Source organism: Lemur catta, chromosome 15 (genome assembly GCF_020740605.2).
Source record: "Lemur catta isolate mLemCat1 chromosome 15, mLemCat1.pri, whole genome shotgun sequence".
NCBI lineage: Eukaryota > Metazoa > Chordata > Mammalia > Primates > Lemuridae > Lemur > Lemur catta.
This window is the reverse complement of record NC_059142.1, coordinates 41,707,557-41,726,049: the sequence shown is the minus strand read 5'-3', so window position 1 is coordinate 41,726,049 and position 18,493 is coordinate 41,707,557. Positions and strand designations below refer to the sequence as shown.

Here is an 18,493-nt window from a genome sequence, read left to right as displayed (position 1 = left end):
AACTTTAAACTCAAATGAAGGCAGAGAAGATATAAAACAATTATTTTAGTACTTCTACCTCTTTCTTACTCTAATCTGAGGTTTGTATATATCTCTATGTAATACTGTGAAATCAACTCCACTAAACCCTCAAAAGGCATGTTCAAAATCAGATCTTCCAAAAGAGAACGCAAGAGCTGAGAGAATTGACCAAAATCTTTCCTTTGCTAAAGTATTCACTTGAGTTCAGTGGAGTGTTAAATTTTCCTATAAATTTCATTTCTAAAACAAGCCACATTAATACTTGACAAGACAGTATTATCTCAAAAAATGAGCAAAGAGCTTGAATAGATATTTCCTCAAAGAAGATACACAAATGGCCAATTGGCCAACAAGCACATGAAAATATGCTTAATATCATTAGTCATTAGGGAAATGTAAACCAAAACCACAATGAGATACCATTTCACACCCTCTAGGATGGCTATTTTTAAAAAATTAAAATAAAATAACAAGTATTTGTGAAGATGTGGAGAAATTGGAGCCCTCGTGAATTGCTGATGGGAATGTAAAATGGTGCAGCCACTGTAGGAATCAGTTTGAGTGCCTCAAAATATTAAATATAGTTAATTCCAGCAATTCCACTCTTATGTACATGCCCAAAAGAATTGGAAAAGAGGAATCAGATACTTGTATGCCAGTGTTCATAGCAGCATTATCCACAATATTGAGAAGGTGGAAACAACACAAGTATCCAACAACAGACAAATGGATAAAAAAAAATGTGATATATCCATACAATGGAATATTATTCAGCCATAAACAGGAAAGAAGTTCATGGGAAAAAAACAAAAAACAAAAAAAAGGGGGAATTGGGAGTTATTGTTTACAAGGTTTCTGTTGCAATTAATGAAAAAGTTCTGAAAACGGAGAGTGGTGATGACTGCACATAGTCAATGTACTTACTGCCACTGCATCAAACACTTAAAAATGGTTAAACTGGAGGATGTTGGTGCTTTGAGATAGGAGTCTGCCAACCTCCTCATTTACCAGCAAATTAATAAACTTCTCTTTCCTTCTTCTCAAAAAGAAAAAAAAAGTTAAACTGGTAAATCTTATGCTATGTATATTTTACCACACACACAAAAAAATACTTAAGAGGGCCAGCAGGGTGGCTGAGGCCTGTAATCTTAGCAGTCTGGGAGGCTGAGGCGGGAGGATACCTTGAGGTCAGGAGTTGGAGATTAGCCTGAGCAAGAGCAAGGTCCCTTCTCTACTAAAAATAGAATATCCAGGTAGTTAGAAAGGACATGAAAAGAAAAAAAAGAAAAAACAAAAAAAATAGAATAGCCCACCGCTGGTGGTGCGCCCCCGTAGTCCTCGCTGCTCAGGAAGCTGAGGCAGGAGGATGGCTTGAACCCAGGAGTTTTAGGTTGCTGTGAGCTAGGCTGACGCCACTGCACTCTATCCCAGAAAACTGAGCAAGACCCTGTCTCAAAAACAGACAAACAACAACAACAAAAACCCAACATAGGAGGATTCAGAGGTTTTTTGTTTTTTCAAAATTCTTCTGGAGACTATGGGAGAGACGGGGGGGAAAGACTGTGCTCTCAAAGCAATGAGCCCCAGGTGAGTAACTTTAAGGGTGAGGCAGAAAAGTGTAACTGGTGCAGCCGCATCACCTGGTCAGCTTTCTGCACTCAAAGCCGAGGAGAGATCTGAAATAACTATCAGAACAATATGAGCCAATAAAACTTGTCCCCTTATTCTATTTCCATTTGTGCCTGAGTTAAAAGAGTATCTTCCAGCCCAAGTGGTGACTCACGCCTATAATCCTAGCACTTTGGGAGACCAAGCTGGGAGGATCGCTTGAGGTCAGGAGTTCAAGACCAACCTAAGCAATAGAGCGAGACAAAAAGTAAAAAAATTAGCCGGGCGTTGTGGCACACTCAGATAGTCCCAGCTACTCAGGAGGCTGAGGCAGGAGGATCGCTTGAGGTAGGAGTTTGAGGTTGCTGTGAACTATGAAGACACCAACCACTACCCTCAAGCCCGGGTAACAGAGAGAGGCCTTGTCTCAAAAAAAAAAAAAAAATAGTATTTTGCACTTAATTACTTGAGCATTTCTCAAGTGTTTATTTTAAATATAAACAGCCTAAAGGTGCTTACTGTGTTTACTTTTATCACTTCCATATTTCAACACAAACTTGTTTTTGTTTTGTTTTTTTACCAGTGTCTACGCACAAAAACTTGCATTTGTCTGAGACCATCGCACCCCCAATGGACTGCCAAAGTAAACAGCTTGTTCGGTGCTGGAAATGACTTCTCTATGGTAAGTAAGGGTCGGCGTGAACGTTTTCAAGAGTCACATTAACAAACAAAATGTCTTCATCGTGACTGAAGCCAGGGCCTAGGACAGAGGGCGGCTCTCCCTCACAAGGGGGTCTCCCAACAACACCCAATTCCATTAGGGGTTCCTCACCCTCCGAAAGCAGGTTCAAGGTCCATTAGTCCCTGGGCAGCTCCAAAGGATTCTGGGAGCTAGGGGAGGAGCCAAAGGGTAACAATGAAATGGTGGCAATGGGTGCGCAACGGATAGGTTTAGGATTATCTGCCAGTTGCTGAGCGACTTCTCAAATCTTCCGAGCACCTGCATCACTTCTCCCACCTGGTAGGCTCTCGCTCCTTTCTCCGCCCTCCACGCCCCGCCCCTCCGCCGCCCTATTAGTCAATCTGGGGCTGGTGCTTGCCAGCCCAGGCCAATACTGAACGCGTTTACTTTGAGCGGGAAAAGTTCAGAAGCTGCCAGAGGGTAAGGTCGGCTAACCGCCCCTTCTTAGCCTTGTCTCTGGAGGGTAACAGGCCCTGGAGCGGCCGCCTGTTGGCTGGGCAGCCGGCCAATGAGGGGGTGCGAAGCAGGGGGCGGGCCTCACAGCAGAGGGCTGGGCTGGCCGGTGCCGGGTCGCGTGCCTGGTCGCGAGCCTGGGGGTAGGCACTGTAACGGCCTCTCCCCCGTCCCTCCCTCCCCGCTCCGACCCCCCTACCCACAGACCGGCTCCAGGCAGCGCCCGGGCCGGCGGCGGCGGCAGCGGCGGGGTGCGGGCTGAGGGAGCCGGGCCTCGACGCTCCCCTCACCCCCGTACCCCAGGAGCTGTACCTAGTTCAGGAGGGGCTGGGGGTCCCCATGGAGGTGAGAGGAGGGGACACCTGCCCACCCCCTCGCCCCCCAGGCCTGAGGGAGGGGCTTGAGGTAACGGGTGAGGACGGTCAGCGTCGGGGGCGGGGGGAGGAGGCCAGGCTTGGAGGATGGCGACAGGGAGAGAGGCTGAGAAGCGGGCGCGTCCCCAGACGCGGTTCTTTGAGGAGGCCGGGGCCGGCTAGGACAGGAAGGGTCGCAGGTGTGGAGCCCCGACGGGGCGCCCCAGCTGCGCAATGGGGACAGGCGGGGGGATGCAACGACAGGATCCACAGGGGCCTGGGGACGCGGCGCGGGTGGACCAGACCAGCGAGCCGGGGCTGGGGTCGACGCGTCGTCCTGGCGGCCGCCGCCTCCTCCACGTCGGGCCGCGGCGGCGCTGGGGTGGTGGCCGGAGGCGTGGGTCTGTCAGGGCCGGCGAGTGCCGCGCCTCGGGTCGCCCACAGGTGGCTGGAGGGAAGAGGGGGACAGCCCGGGACGGAAGCGCGGGTCCCCAAATGAGTGCCCTCTGAGAGGATTCGCAATTGAGTTAGTCGAACAGCCAAGATGGAACAGTCATCCGACCGTTTGAGTCTGGCTTTGCACTGCGTGATGACTTTCTCCCATTTCCTATTCCTGTTTTGTGCAGCCTAAAGTAGCATTCCGCGGAGCTGCGAATCGCTGCTGGAACCTCAGTGCCGACACCAGCAGCAGATTAACCGATGTGTTCAACAGTGTGATGTTGACTGGCTCCACTTCCTTCTATGATTGCTACAAATCGCAGGTCCATTAATAAACTCAGCCGTTTGTTAGACGATTTATTCTAAATCAAATTCATTTACCCAAGCCGATTCATTTAAACATGGCTCTCCCGTCAGGACCAGAAAACGCGTGACATTTTAAATAGAGTTTGCAGAATACATACTTTTATTTAAAAAAAATAAGGAATAAGATCTTTCATTGACTCTTGTTTCCATCTTGTCCTCACATAACATGTCTACAGAAACATAAGAAAATCCACTTTTATTTAGTAAGACTAAAACAGTTTAAAAAAAAAAAATTAAGCAGGCGTGGTGTCCCGCGCCTATAGTCCCAGCTACTTGGGAGGCTGAGGCAGGAGGATCGCTTGGGCCCAGGAGTTTGAGGTTACAGTGGGCTACGATCATGCCACTCACTGTCCTCATGATATCCAGGCAACAAAGTAAGACCTTGTCTCAAAAAAAATTTTTTTTTCTTGCAAGCATTTATTGCAAGTTGGCACAAACATACTTTTGATAATTTTAAGGTGAAATTTTCTTTACTCCTTTATTCTCTGGATTTAACAATGTCTTAAATTACATGCTACGATTTACCTCACCTAAGACATTTTGCTTTGTTAATCATATTAAATTAGGCTTAGGGCAATGTAAGTCATTTTCATTTGAAATTATTTAACCAGGACATCAATGTTGATATTGTTATACTTTGAATTATAACAATATCTAGAAATAAATTATTTTATTTAATCCACACTAACAATCTTGTATAGTATTATGCCCCCTGTACAGATTGAGAAACTGAGGCTCAGACAGTTTGATTTGTGCCCTAAATGACAAAGCAGGTGGAACCAAGTCTTTTCATTCCCAAGACCAGAGTTCCACTGCTCTCCACCATGTTTACATCCCTACTAAAATTTACTTGGACTTAATTTCAGTTGGTTGTTTTAAGTATATCAAAGATATAAGTGATACATTTTGAAGTTATCATAATTAATATGCCCAGCCCAAATATTTACATATTTTCAGGCTTCCATAAATGTTTTTAACTGAAAAGTATCCAGATATTTCAAGTATAATTATGTTTGACTCCACCATGTTACTTTAGTTGCTTGTTTTATCTAAGAACACAAAAGTTAAATCAATCATTTAAAAGGATTTTGATTTCTAATACTCAAAACTTATTTTATTTTTTATTTATTTTTTTTTTTTTGAGACAGAGTCTCACTCTCTTGCCTGGGCTAGAGTGCCATGGCATCAGCCTAGCTCACAGCAACCTCAAACTCCTGGGCTCAAGCCATCCTTCTGCCTCAACCTCCTGAGTAGCTGGGACTACAGATGTTTGCCACCACGCCCGGCTAATTTTTTGTTTCTATTTTTAGTTGCTTGGCTAATTTTTAATATTTTTAGTAGAGACGGGGTCTTACTCTTGCTCAGGCCGGTCTTGAACTCCTGACTTCAAGCAATCCTCCCACCTCGGCCTCCCAGAGTGCTAGGATTACAGGCGTGAGCCACTGTGCCCAGCCAAAATTTATTTTAAAATGTAAAATATGCTTGAAAGATTACTCCCAAAATATATTTATTTTCAAATATTGTTTATCTCATGTGATATTACATAATCTGAAAATGCTCCTTTTGTTTAAGCAACTATTTCAAAAAAGAAGAACAATTATTATGTCACTTTGGATACTTCACTCATAAAAACGAGTTAAAGTAGGCCTATGATGAAAACTTTAGAACTAAAGGGATAAAAGTAAGAAAAGTACTAAAGATAAAAGACTTTGTAAAAGTTGCTGCTAACAGAAATTCTGGAAAGGTAGTTTTTGGTGGCACTCTCAGCACAATCCCTTCTGTGCCTCAGTTTTCCTAGCTTGAGAATAGTTACCATAATATAAGCTATAAACAGAAAAATTATAATGTGTAGGTTTTAACTAGTAATCATAACTAGAATTTAAACAAATGGTTGTAAAATATTTTGGGATTCTTGAAGATGGATGCTTGGAAGGTATTTTTTTCTAATTTTCACATTTTGTTGGTATAGTATAAAATCAGTGTTGTATATTTTATTTTTTTATTTTTTGAGACAGAGTCTTGCTCTGTTGCCCAGGCTAGAGTGCCGTGGCATTAGGCTAACTCACAGCAACCTCAAACTCCTGGGCTCAAGCAATCCTTCTGCCTCAGCCTCCTGAGTAGCTGGGACTACAGGCATGTACCACCATGCCCAGCTAATTTTTTCTATATATTTATTTTTAGTAGAGACGGGGTCTCACTCTTGCTCAGGCTGGTCTTGAACTCCTGACCTTGAGCGATCCTCCCACCTCGGCCTCCCAGAGTGCTAGGATTACAGGCGTGAGCCACCACGCCCGGCCAGTGTTATATATTTTAAATGTTTTTCAATGAACATGTCTGTGAGGAACAAAAATTTAGAAATACTTTGATCTAAACATGTCTTTTCTTATATAAATTTTTATTAAAATAATGAAAGCAATTAGAAAATATTTTTAGCCAAAATTATATCTCTTCTATATTTATAAGTATAAGAAAATGCTATTTCCATTGTGTTTTTATCTAGATATTTATAGTTATTGCATCTCTGGTTTTAATAGTTCCTTATTTGGAGAGTTAAAAATTGTGAATCTATACTTTCAGACATCTTTTAGGAAGCATTTTCTAGAATAAACAATGTCTACAGTAGTGTAATCTTCATTCTATTTTTAATTATTTTCACAGCACCTCAATCCCTTTTGAAACGGTAGAGTTTTAAGTAATTCATTAAAATCTTAAAATCCAAGCTTTTTATTTATTTACTCAAAGTTCATTATGGAAACATTCACCAAAAAAGGAAAAAAAGGAAAAATTAGTTTGTAAAATATTTTTCTTCTAATTATAGTAACACCTTTAAAATTTCTGAAGAGCAGCTGGTCCAAGTGTAGCGGTATTTACAACTAACTGATCACAACCAGTTACAGATTCATTTGTTCCTTCTTCACTCCCACTGCTTCACTTGACTAGCCTAAAAAAAAACAATTCTGAAGAGCTCATAACAGTTTACATGTCATTTTTACAATATCTATTGGAAATAGAAACTAGGCTGCTAGTTAAAGAGACTATAAAAAAGACCCTTGACTAGGAGTAAGAAGACCTTGAGTTTTGGTTTTAGTTTTGTGACATCTTGCCTGAGTAACTTGTAGCCTCAATTTCCTTTTTAAAATAGAGATAATACCTATGGCACAAGGTTAACTGAATATGATAATATATGTGGAATTTCTTTGAAAATTGCAAAACTCTATATAAATGTACATTAACTTTTGCACAAATTGGGGGCATGAAGACTGAATTTTGTACACGATTTAAAATAACACTGCTCGTATCCACATAATGTTCATCTGTTCAAAAAATTAAAACTGCAATAATTGTAGGCATTTATTTACCAGGGATCAGCAACAAGGAGCTAGATCTTCCCAGTGCTTGTTTTTGTAAATAAAGTTTTATTGCAACATAGCTATGCCCATTTGTTTTTGTATTGTATATGGTCACTTTGGTGCTAGAACAGCAGAGATGAGTAGTTTCAACAGAGACCTTAACAGCCAGCAATGCCTAAAATATTTACTCTCTGGCCTTTTACAGAAAATGTTTGCTAATCTCTGGTATAAAGTAAGCTTAAGTTAAGTCTAGATTTGAATGTAATTCTCCCAACTCTTAAACCTGTGTTATTTCCTCTGATTTCTTATTATTTCCCTAATATTCTGTAATAAATGCAGTTTGATATGTCTGATATACAAACATTTCTTAAAAATTTCAGAGTGAAGACAATGTAGACCTAAGGCAGACCTATACTCCACTTTCTTCATCAACAGAATATTCAAGTTCTGTAGATTCTTCACTTTTCTGTGCACCATGGTCTACTTACAGAGATGATATTAAACAACCTTCTAATTCTCAGATCAATGTAAAGAACAGGTAAATTAGTAAATTAGATTTCTCAGGCTAAATGAAGTGTTTTTAAGTTTGATTACATAGGAACTGTGTCATGAACCATGTCAGCCTCCTAAAGTGCTGGGATTACAGTCATGAGCCACCATGACCAGCTGGATCTTATTAATTAAAAGATGTTAAAAATTTTCAATTCTTGGAAAATTCTCTAAAATAATGATTTTGTTAGACTACATAATATATAATTCTACAAAAAACAAATATTTTTTCAATTGTACATGCTATTGAAAAAATTTAAACTTTACAGAAATATATGTCAAGAAAAGTTAAGAGTCCATTTTAACCCTGTCTCCCCATTCCCCAGTAACAACTATTAATAGTTTGGCATATGTTACATTGAATATTTTTCTAGATATATACTAATACCTTATACAAAAAAAAAGCTTTCATATTGAATCTTTATGAAGTAACATGATGTAGTCAAAAAAGTATTAGACTTATAGGCAGACAGTTTGACAAGTAATTTGGCAAGTCACATACCCTTGCAAAATACAAGTTTCTTAATACCTCAAGTGATCATTTATCCCACAGGTAATAACTATATTACTAATGTTTACCCTTCCAAAGTTATGAAGAGAAATTAAATGTTTGAGTGTTATTCAAATATAAGATTTTTTCCTAAAATATCTCAATACTATGAAATGTTGGAAATAAAATATGAAAAAACAAGAAGTTACAATTTAGAACAATATATGGTGGAAATCCCAAATCTGAAAACCCAAAATCCAAAATGCTCCAGAATATGAAACTTTTTGAGCACTGACATTATGCTCAAAAGAAAATGCTCATTGGAGTATTTCAGATTTTGGATTTTTGGATTAGGGGTGCTCAACCAATGAGGATATAATGCATATATTCCAAAATCCAAAAAAATCCGAAATCTAAAACACTTCTGGTCCCAAGCATTCAACCTGTATTACTTCTAGGAAGAAATTATCCAAAACCATAGAGGTAAAAGATACCAATTTTCCATGTGCTTGTGAATTTTACATTTTGTATTTAGACAGTATCAGTAACTAGGTGGATTTTGGATACATGGAACTCTATCCAGTCACTATTTTGGCAAGGATTTAGGGATAGTCCCCAAATCAGTTACATTTAAGGGACAACTGGAAATTGCTGTGGTACCTAGGATGACCACATCACATTTCACTTTTTTATCCAATATTTAGCATAAAGAGTCACAAAAATAGAGCATCAGGTTCATATCATTTTCAAGTTGCAAATAAAGAAACTGAGCAGATGCTGATGGAATGATGTATAATAGGACCAGACATGCTTTCAGGAGTAGCTATGATACCAAGTATATCTGTGACATCATAGGTCAGAGATTTATATGTTAATCACTTAATACTATTTGTATTTGCATATATTGTAGGAGAAGTAAGAGGTAAACATACATTGTGAGGTAGACATAGGATTTTAAATGAAGGAGAAATATTTATGTAGGACAGATACCATACCAAAGTGGAAAATATTCTTGAGTTCTTTTCCCCTCTATTTAAAATGATGGTGTAGATTCAGTCCAAATTTTTTTATTTTTGCAACACTATTGTGAAGACAAGATTCAGTTCAAATATTTTATAGAAAAAAGTGGTAGAATAAGTCTAGAAAGATAAATCAATACATTGTACTTCAGCATGAATAAAATAGTTTGCATATATTCATTTATTTTTAGGATTCAAACTGAAAGAAATGACTATGGCAGTGAAACAGACTTATATGGACTTGTGTCTAACATTTTGGAAGAACAAGATAAGTCACAGCCATATTTTGCTGAAGGGTTAGTATGTCATTTTAGCTATGTAATGTATTGTAAACTTTTAAATTCCCATGTACTAGAATACCCTGTTCATTAACTTTTATTGTTACTTAGTAGTAGATATCTGACAGTAGACATCTTAATGCAAGTATTTGTGTCTAGGAGAAGTCTCGATTTTTATGAAGTATTTGCCATACAATTGAAGGTTCAATCTAAGGTTTATTTGCTTAAAAACTTTCATTTGGAAAATTATTCTTGCATAATTCCGAGCTACTTCCCTTGAGTTCATGAGCTAAAGTTTGGCTTAAAGAGTATAAATTCCAAGGAGGTTTTATACATAGATCCCCAAAAGTAAAATTCATTATAGCTAATGGATTTTTTATTCATGTGGTAGAAATTTTTTTAATTTTTTTTTTTTTTTTTTTTTTTTGAGACAGAGTCTTACTCTGTTGCCCAGGCTAGAGTGCTGTGATGTTAGTTTAGCTCACAGCAACCTCAAACTTCTGGGCTCAAGCAATTCTCCTGCCTCAGCCTCCCGAGTAGCTGGGACTACAGGCGCATACCACCACAGCCAGCTAATTTTTTCTATTTTTAATAGAGATGGGGTCTCACTCTTGCTCAGGCTGGTCTTGAGCTCCTAAACTCAAGTGATCCACCCACCTCGGCCTCCCAGAGTGCTAGGATTACAGGAGTGAGGCACTTTGCCCAGCCTATGTCTTAATTGTTTTATTTGTGTGTGGAAGCCATGTTACCCAAATACCCAATTTCATAAATACGGAAGTATGCAGCACACATGTAAACCAATTAAAATATTTTAATTTCAAAAATAAGCAAAATGCATCTTTTTCCATCAAAAACTTTTGGTCACCAATGCTTTTATATAATAACCTAATCAAAGGAAAAACTTATTCTCTGCTTATTATAGATAAATAATTCATCTAAGACCATGAAGTCACTAGCCTGAGACTTTTTTTTTTAACCTTAGGCCTTAGTTAATGCCTCCGGGGAAAGTACAGTGAAGACATAGTAAGATTGAAATGCATATTTGTATAGTATATAGCACATTTCACATGATAGAGAATTATTTGGAGGTAATGGTAGCTTATAAAGCAGGGTTGGAAAGGATTAGAGAATGCTGAGGTGGGGCAAGATAAATGTTTTTGAAAATCTTTCCTACCTTCTCTACTGAGGAAATAAAGTCTTTAAAACCTAAATTGTAATTAAATATATTTACTTGTTCTAGGACCTGCTCCTCCAATTTAAAGTCAGTTTGGCCAATGAACACAAGCAGATTTGCAGATCACCATGACCTTTTAACAGAAACCAAAAGGCCAATAGATACAGCCATCTCTCAGCAAGCTTTTTATAGTGGTGAATCTGTGTCAGCAGTGGAAAAGCAATACCTGCATAATAGTAATCTCACACCACAACAAAAATTAGATGAACTTTATCATGGATTTACTGGTTTAGACCTTGAAGAACAATGGATGTACCTTTCACGAAGTGATCATTCTATCTGTTACAATATTCAGACAAATGATACAGCTAAGACAACATTCCAAGAATATCCATTTATCAAAAACTGTTTTACACCACAAACTGGTCTGTCTGACATCATAAAAGAATCAGTAGTTGATACCTACTCTTATGGAAGAGAGAAAGTATGTGCTAAAGGTCTTGAAGCACCATTACAGCAAAAAAGGGCAGAGATATTTCTTTCCCAATTAAATAGATACAATGAAAATGCAGATTATTGTAGATACCCAGAATATGCTCATCCTAGTCAGGCTAAGCTTAATAAATGTTCAAATTTTAGTGTCCAAGATAGTAAAAAATTAGCCAATGGCACACCTGAAACACCAACTGTAGAAGCAGACACCTACGCAAAGTTATTTCAGGTTAAACCAGCAAATCAGAAAAAAATGGAGGAGACAATCCCGGACCAGCAGAACTTCACATTTCCAAAAACTACACCACATCTGACAGAAAAACAGTTTGCAAAGGAAGCAGCATTCACTGCTGATTTCGGCTTAAAATCAGAATATGGACTAAAACCTCACACAGCTTGTCCAGCCAATAATGATTTTCCTAATGTCACAGAAAAGCAACAGTTTGCTAAACCTGATCCCCCAAATTCTGAGTATTTTAAATCAGTGAATTTATTAACAAACTCAGCAGCATCTTCAGGAGGTATCAATTTAAACAGACCAACTTGGATGAATGTTCAAACGAAAAATAACACTCCTATTCCTTATCGAAATCAAGGTAACTTGATGAAATTAAATAGTCATTTAAGTGCAGCTTCAAAAGGTTCTAACCATTCTTCAGATTTCCCCCAACTATCATCCACAAATTTAACCCCAAATAGCAATTTATTTCAGAAATATTGCCAAGAAAACCCTTCAGCATTTTCTAGTTTTGATTTTAGTTACAATGGTGCAGAAAGAATTCAATCTATCAGTCACATGGAAGGACTGACAAAAACTGGAGAAGAAAATCTCTTTGAATCGGTTACCGATAAAAAAATAAAGCAGCCAAATGGATTTTGTGATAACTATTCAGCTCAACAGTATGGGATCATTGAAAATGTAAACAAACATAATTTTCAAGCCAAGCCCCAGGGTGGACATTATGATCCTGAGGAAGGTCCAAAGCATTTAGATGGCTTATCTCAAAATACATATCAAGATCTGTTGGAGTCACAGGGTCATTTTAATAGCCACAGACAGGGAAGTGGAGACAACAATATTAATAGCCGTGTGAATCGCACACAGGCGTCATGCTTTTCTAATAATTATATGATGGGAGATTTAAGGCATAATCAGGGTTTTCAACAACTCGGTTCAAATGGGTTTCCCCTAAGATCTACCCACCCCTTTGGCCATTCAGTTGTTCCACTGTTGGATTCCTATGATTTGTTTTCTTATGATGACTTAAGCCATTTATACCCTTATTTTAATGATATGATGTACGGTGATAATTCCTTTTCTGGTTTCGTGCCAACTTTTGGATTTCAAAGACCAATTAAAACCCGTAGTGGACCAGCCAGTGAACTTCATATTCGTCTAGAAGAGTGCTATGAACAATGGAGAGCATTAGAAAAGGAGAGAAAAAAGGTAACACAAAGTTAACCATTTAGGAGTAACTTAGTATGTTCCCTCTGCCTGTCTTCATTTTGTTTACTTAGTGTAGTTTAAGAATACTTGCCTATCCAATACTGACTACCTGTCCAGGAAAAAAAGAAAAAAAAAAAAGAATACTTGCCTAACTTCAAGCTGAATTCTATAATGTGCAATGTTTGTTAAGTTCATGACTAAGGAATTAAGTCGGTTACTTAAAGACTAAAAATGCTTCAGATTTTAAAATAATTGTCACTTATATTCTAAGTTTTAAGGTTTATTTTGCATATGAAGATTTTTTTTCCCTTAACGGTTAAAAATTTATTTCTTTGAATTTTTTTAGTATTAAACGGTTGGAGTATTCAGGTATTTTATATGTATTAGGTGTGACAGAAAAATACTGTGGTACTGTTGTTTACATTTGTTGCCTTTTGATACCAAAACAGAATTTTTATTTAAAGGGGTAATGTTCTATTTATTTCTTAGGCTTGTGAAAACTATTATGCATGGTCAAATCATATTAAGAAAATTCAGCATCCAAAAATTATATATATTTTTTACAGACTGAATTAGCCCTTGCCAAGAATTATCCAGGAAAAAAAGTATCTAGTACCAACAACACTCCAATTCCAAGGCTGACCTCCAACCCATCTAGAGTTGATCGCTTAGTTGTGGATGAACTTCGAGAACAAGCCAGAGTAAGCTGTAAAAGTATCCAATAATGGATTTTTAAATTGCTTGATAAAATTTTTAACAAGCTCTGAAGGCTTTTAAGATCACATTTACATGTAATTCTCTAAATATATTCTTTCCCATGTTTGGTCCTAGAACTATGATTAATGTTTAAGAAAGGGAAAATATCCCCACTTAATCATTTAAAAAGCATTTTTAGTAATTTAAATGGTTCCTCTTCAAACCCAAACTGGCAATGGTGCTAGTTAATCCTCAACCGAAAGAAGTTTTTTAAAAGCAAAAACCATTTTGAATATTATTTATAGGGAAAGTCCCATTTCTTAGTCACAAACATTTGTTTTCTAGCTTGATGAACAAGCTGTGCTTATAAGATGGTAAATTAATAGGGAAGTACTGTATTTCATTTTCTTAACTCTGTATTCTTGAGTTATTAACAAACATGAAAGTATATCCAGCTATGTATTAAAGACTGATAAACTTGAGTAGGTAGGTATGCCCAATTTTACAAAATACCTTTGTTTTCGAAAAGTAGTATATCACTTCAAATCAAATGCAAAGAATCCTGAAGTTAAGCCATTATGTAATTTAACGAATGATTATTCCTATTATCTCCTTTGTAATTTCAGAATTTCCTAAGCAACTTAAATAGAGTGGGTACACTTTTTCTTTTTTGATCTTCTTCTATTAAAAACTTACACTGTTTTCCAAATAAGATTTGATAAAGATTCTTAGGAAAAAGCATACAGCAAAACAGGTTACCTCTATGATTGAATAAAAGCCATTTTAGGAATTAGAAAAATCAACATAATAATTAAATCTGTTTTATTGAACATCCTTTTCTTACTTGTACCATGCTATCTTTAAAATATAGATATGAACTGCTTCCATGGAAAAAGACTGATTTTCCTTAGTTTTCAGCTTTGGTCCATTGAAATTCTATTATTCAATTTGTAAATTTGTACAATGGAATTTATCCATGGTATATTCAGATACTAACATAGGGTACAGCCAGATTTTTTTTTTTTTTTTTTGAGACAGAGTCTCATTCACTCTATCACCTGGGAAAGAGTGCGGTGGTGTCAACCTAGCTCACAGCTACCTCAAAACTCCTGGGCTCAAGCCATCCTCTTGCCACAGCCTTCAGAGTAGCTGGGGCTACAGGCATGCGCCACCATGCCCATCTTATTTTTTCTTTTCTTTTTTTTTTTTTTTTTTTCCGGTAGAGACAGGGTCTCACTGTTGCTCAGGCTGATCTCCAACTCTTGAGCTCAAACGATTCTCCCACCTTGGCCTCCCACAGTGCTAGGATTACAGGCGTGAACCACTGCACCTGGCCTAAAGATCACATACTGTAGATATTAATATACTTTTCCCAGCGTTGCTTATGCTTCACATTTATTTAAAAGGGCATGTTTATAGCTGTTATAATAATTTTATCTATATTTAGCAACCTTATTTCAATAATACACAGGAGACAAAAATATTTACTATTTTCTAGTTTGTTACTTTTGTAGAATTTTGAAAAAATCTTCAAAAAAGTTTTTAAAGTTTATTAAAAGTCATCTGTGCAAATTTGTTTACTGTTTATACTTACCATTTACTCAAAATGATTATCTTATTTAAAATATATAATTAGTAGTTCCTTGGAGTTTTTTGTGAGTGTTTTGTTTTTTCCTCAAGGATCTGGCTGATGTGCCGTTGAGAGGAAAATAGTTAACACCTTGAATAGACTTATTTCAAAGAAACTTGATATGAGTGTGAAGTTGGAGAGGCATTCATTCTGGTGCTGTTAGTTTCTCAATTGAGAAGTTTTGTCCCTACATTCTCCAATCACTGAACACCAAGTTCTAATGTTAAATCATTTTGCTTCAAAATGCAGTTATTATATAATATGTACTTGATCTTTAAATCCTAATTATTCAAAAACGTCTCTTTTCATACACTTTCCAAGTTTAGGTTTTGAAACAAGTTAGGCATATGAAACATACTCCCTCTACCAATCTATCTAGTGCCCTTTTTTAAACTCCATTAACCAGAGGATTGAGAAATTTCCTAATTTTCCTTAACAGTTTTGACAATTATAGGATTCGTTTTTATATTATTTCAACTTCAATTTAGATCAGTATTTTCTGTATTATGGATTTTTAAAACTATCACTAGTCAATATTATTATCTGAATATTTCTGATTTCCAAAAGGGGAACATCACAGGCCTAGAAAAATTAAAGGCTTATTGAGGTCAGGATTAATTAACCTAATTAATTAACACTTCTCCCTTTTAGCTCAAATTTTTTTCTTTAGGTTAAGATACCTCCTAACAATGCTCTATTGCAGGCTAGTCTCTTATTTGCCAAAAACAGAATCAGATATCAGATCTTACATTTGCACTGTCAATGACATGGAAATGTTTGGAAGTTTAACATTTTCATTGTTGCTTATTCTCAGTAATCAACTCCTGAACATTTTCAGAATTAAGTAGGCATAAAAGACCGACTTTCCATTTTTGTTTGTCAGGACACAGTAAGCATTCATTTATTTTATTGAATGAATATTTATTGCTATCATCTCTATTCTGTTTCACTAAAGGTTTTTTTTACTTAAGCTTATGGCAGGACAATGTGGTTGTTACGTGCCTTATCAATATTTAAAATGTTTCCCTCAGGTTGTGACTTTACTGGGCAAAATGGAACGTCTTCGAAGCTCTCCCCTTCATGCCAATATCTCTACTGCTCTTGATAGACAGTTGGAGTCCATTCACATTGTACAGTCACGTAGAAAGGATGAAATTGTTAATGCTTCAAATCGGCAAAGGCAAGGAGTTCCTAGATGCCAAGATGACAGAGGTACAAATGTTAATGGATATTCTTTTGAAAAGGCAATGTGATAATTTGAATATTAATAAAAGCAGATTCTAAGGCTAATAAGTTGGCTTTATAAAATTGACACTTAACTAAAGAATAAATTAGTAAATGGTGTCCACATTGTTTATTCCAAAATTACTTTCACTTATTTTGTTAATTTTATCCATTTAATTATAACAGCTGTCTTAATAAAACACAGTCTTTGTTCTACCCAAAGTATAGTCATTGTCACACAAGTCAGAAATAAAGTATCAATACTTCTAAGTATTTTAAAAATAAAGTACTTTGGTTAGTTCAATCAGTAGTCATCCTTTTGTAATAAAAATAATGTCTGAAGCCTGAGCAACATAGCAAGACCTTGTCTCTACCAAAAAAAAACTACAAAATTAGGCCAGTGCTACCACATGTCCTAGTCCCAGTTACTGGAAAGGCTGATGAGCAATGAGCTATGATCACACCACTGCACTCCAGCCTGGGTGGCCGAGCAAGACCCTGTCTATAAATAAATAAATAAAGTTTGATTATTTAGTAGCAACAGCACCAGGCTTTAAGAGTTAAAGGATATTTAAGTGGTATCTAATATAAAATGACCCTGAATGTTTCTTTTACAGATGTGTTTGCCCTTGCTTCAGCAATTAAAGAGATGTGTGTGGCAACTCGGAAAGCACGCACTACCCTGTGGTGTGCACTGCAGATGACCTTGCCAAAAACAGCCACTACAGCTGGCCAAACTGATGTGCAAAAAGCTTTACAAGATATAGTAAACTGTGAAGACAAAGTCCATGAAAGCATAAATAGTAGCAACCCAGCGAACCAGAGAGGTGAAACAAACAAACATTAAGGAAATGCCAGCAGAAAGAATAAAAGGTTGAAAAGTAAATGTATCAAGACATGCTAAAAAATTTTAATGAACTTGTCAAACTTTCAGTATCTTAATTTTCTTTCAGATTTAAAGTTAATAGCTTAATGAAGTCTAACTTCTATTTAAAAATCTTCTATTTGGAATGAATCACATACAGTTTAAAGTGAACTCAGCAGTGAAGTTGACTACTCTTGGAGTTCTTAGTAGTTAAAGATAACAAGGTTTAAGTAAATTAAATATTTCCTAACGGCTAAAATATTGCTTTAGACCCATTCTGCCGTGCAGGTAAATGCAAATGTGAAGTTATTCTAGGAGATCAGTTTCATTTAGGTCTGCCTTAGTAAGTAGAATTCCAAATAATGAATCTAAGTGACTGTAACCCAATTATGGCTACAGTCTAGTAACCACATTGTGATTGTGATATAAAAGTGTTTTCCTTATAAAACTGGATAATACCTAGGAAACAAAGGAAAATAAGGATAAACCCAATATTCATGTAAAAATTTAATATTTAAAATACTACCATATTTATAAATTTGAAATCTTAGTACCTAAGAATATGGAGGGAAATGCATCTGATTCTCCTAAATTAGTGATAAAAGTGCCAGTGTAACCATGCAAGTTACTGAATATAAAACCTATTCAAATCATTTGTGTATATTCTTTAAAATTTAATTATACTATCAATTATTAAATATTTCCAATTTTAAAGTATTTAAATTGAATCAAAACATTTCCTTTATCTGGATCTTTTAGACTTGATGCACAGTAACTAAAATAATGACTATTGTTTTAATACCCTTAGTTTGCTGCCTTTTATGAGGGTATCACGAAGTTCTAAAATGTATTTTTTTAAGGTTAATCTTTAACTAGTTTAGTTCGCAATTGGTTAGTGTATATTTTGTGTAGTTGTGTTCATTAGTTTGCTTCTGTATTTTTTTAAAAAGAGCTCTTGAAAGCTTAGCTTTTTTCTGTTTATCATCACTTAATATCTTTGTATGGAACCTGAGTAATTTATTCATTAATATGAAATGTTGGTATTATGTGACTCTCAGAAGATCTTGGGTTTTAACATTTCTAGCATGAGTTAAACTATAATATAATGTACTGATGAAATTTAATTGAAATATCCTTGACTAGAAACACTGACGTTTTAAATGTTGGTGTTCTTCTTAGTTTTAGAAATCCTGGTATTAAAGAAAAAAAGAGTGTAATCACACCACATAAATTTTCTTTAGATGATGTGCGGAAGAAACTAATTGAGAATGCAGGAGTAACTGTAGGGAGAAACATTT

At 36.5% G+C, this 18,493-nt stretch overlaps 1 protein-coding gene across 1 annotated transcript; it reads left to right on the top strand.

The window, feature by feature from the left end:
* The first annotated feature begins 3,872 nt into the window (after positions 1-3,872).
* MEIOC (meiosis specific with coiled-coil domain) lies at positions 3,873-17,646 on the top strand. Its single transcript, XM_045526831.1, has 7 exons — positions 3,873-3,938; positions 7,712-7,869; positions 9,581-9,685; positions 10,908-12,780; positions 13,347-13,481; positions 16,138-16,318; positions 16,948-17,646. Exons 1-7 carry the CDS (start codon positions 3,894-3,896, stop codon positions 17,175-17,177), a joined length of 2,727 nt encoding a protein of 908 aa, XP_045382787.1. The 5' UTR covers positions 3,873-3,893; the 3' UTR covers positions 17,178-17,646.
* Positions 17,647-18,493: the final 847 nt, after the last annotated feature.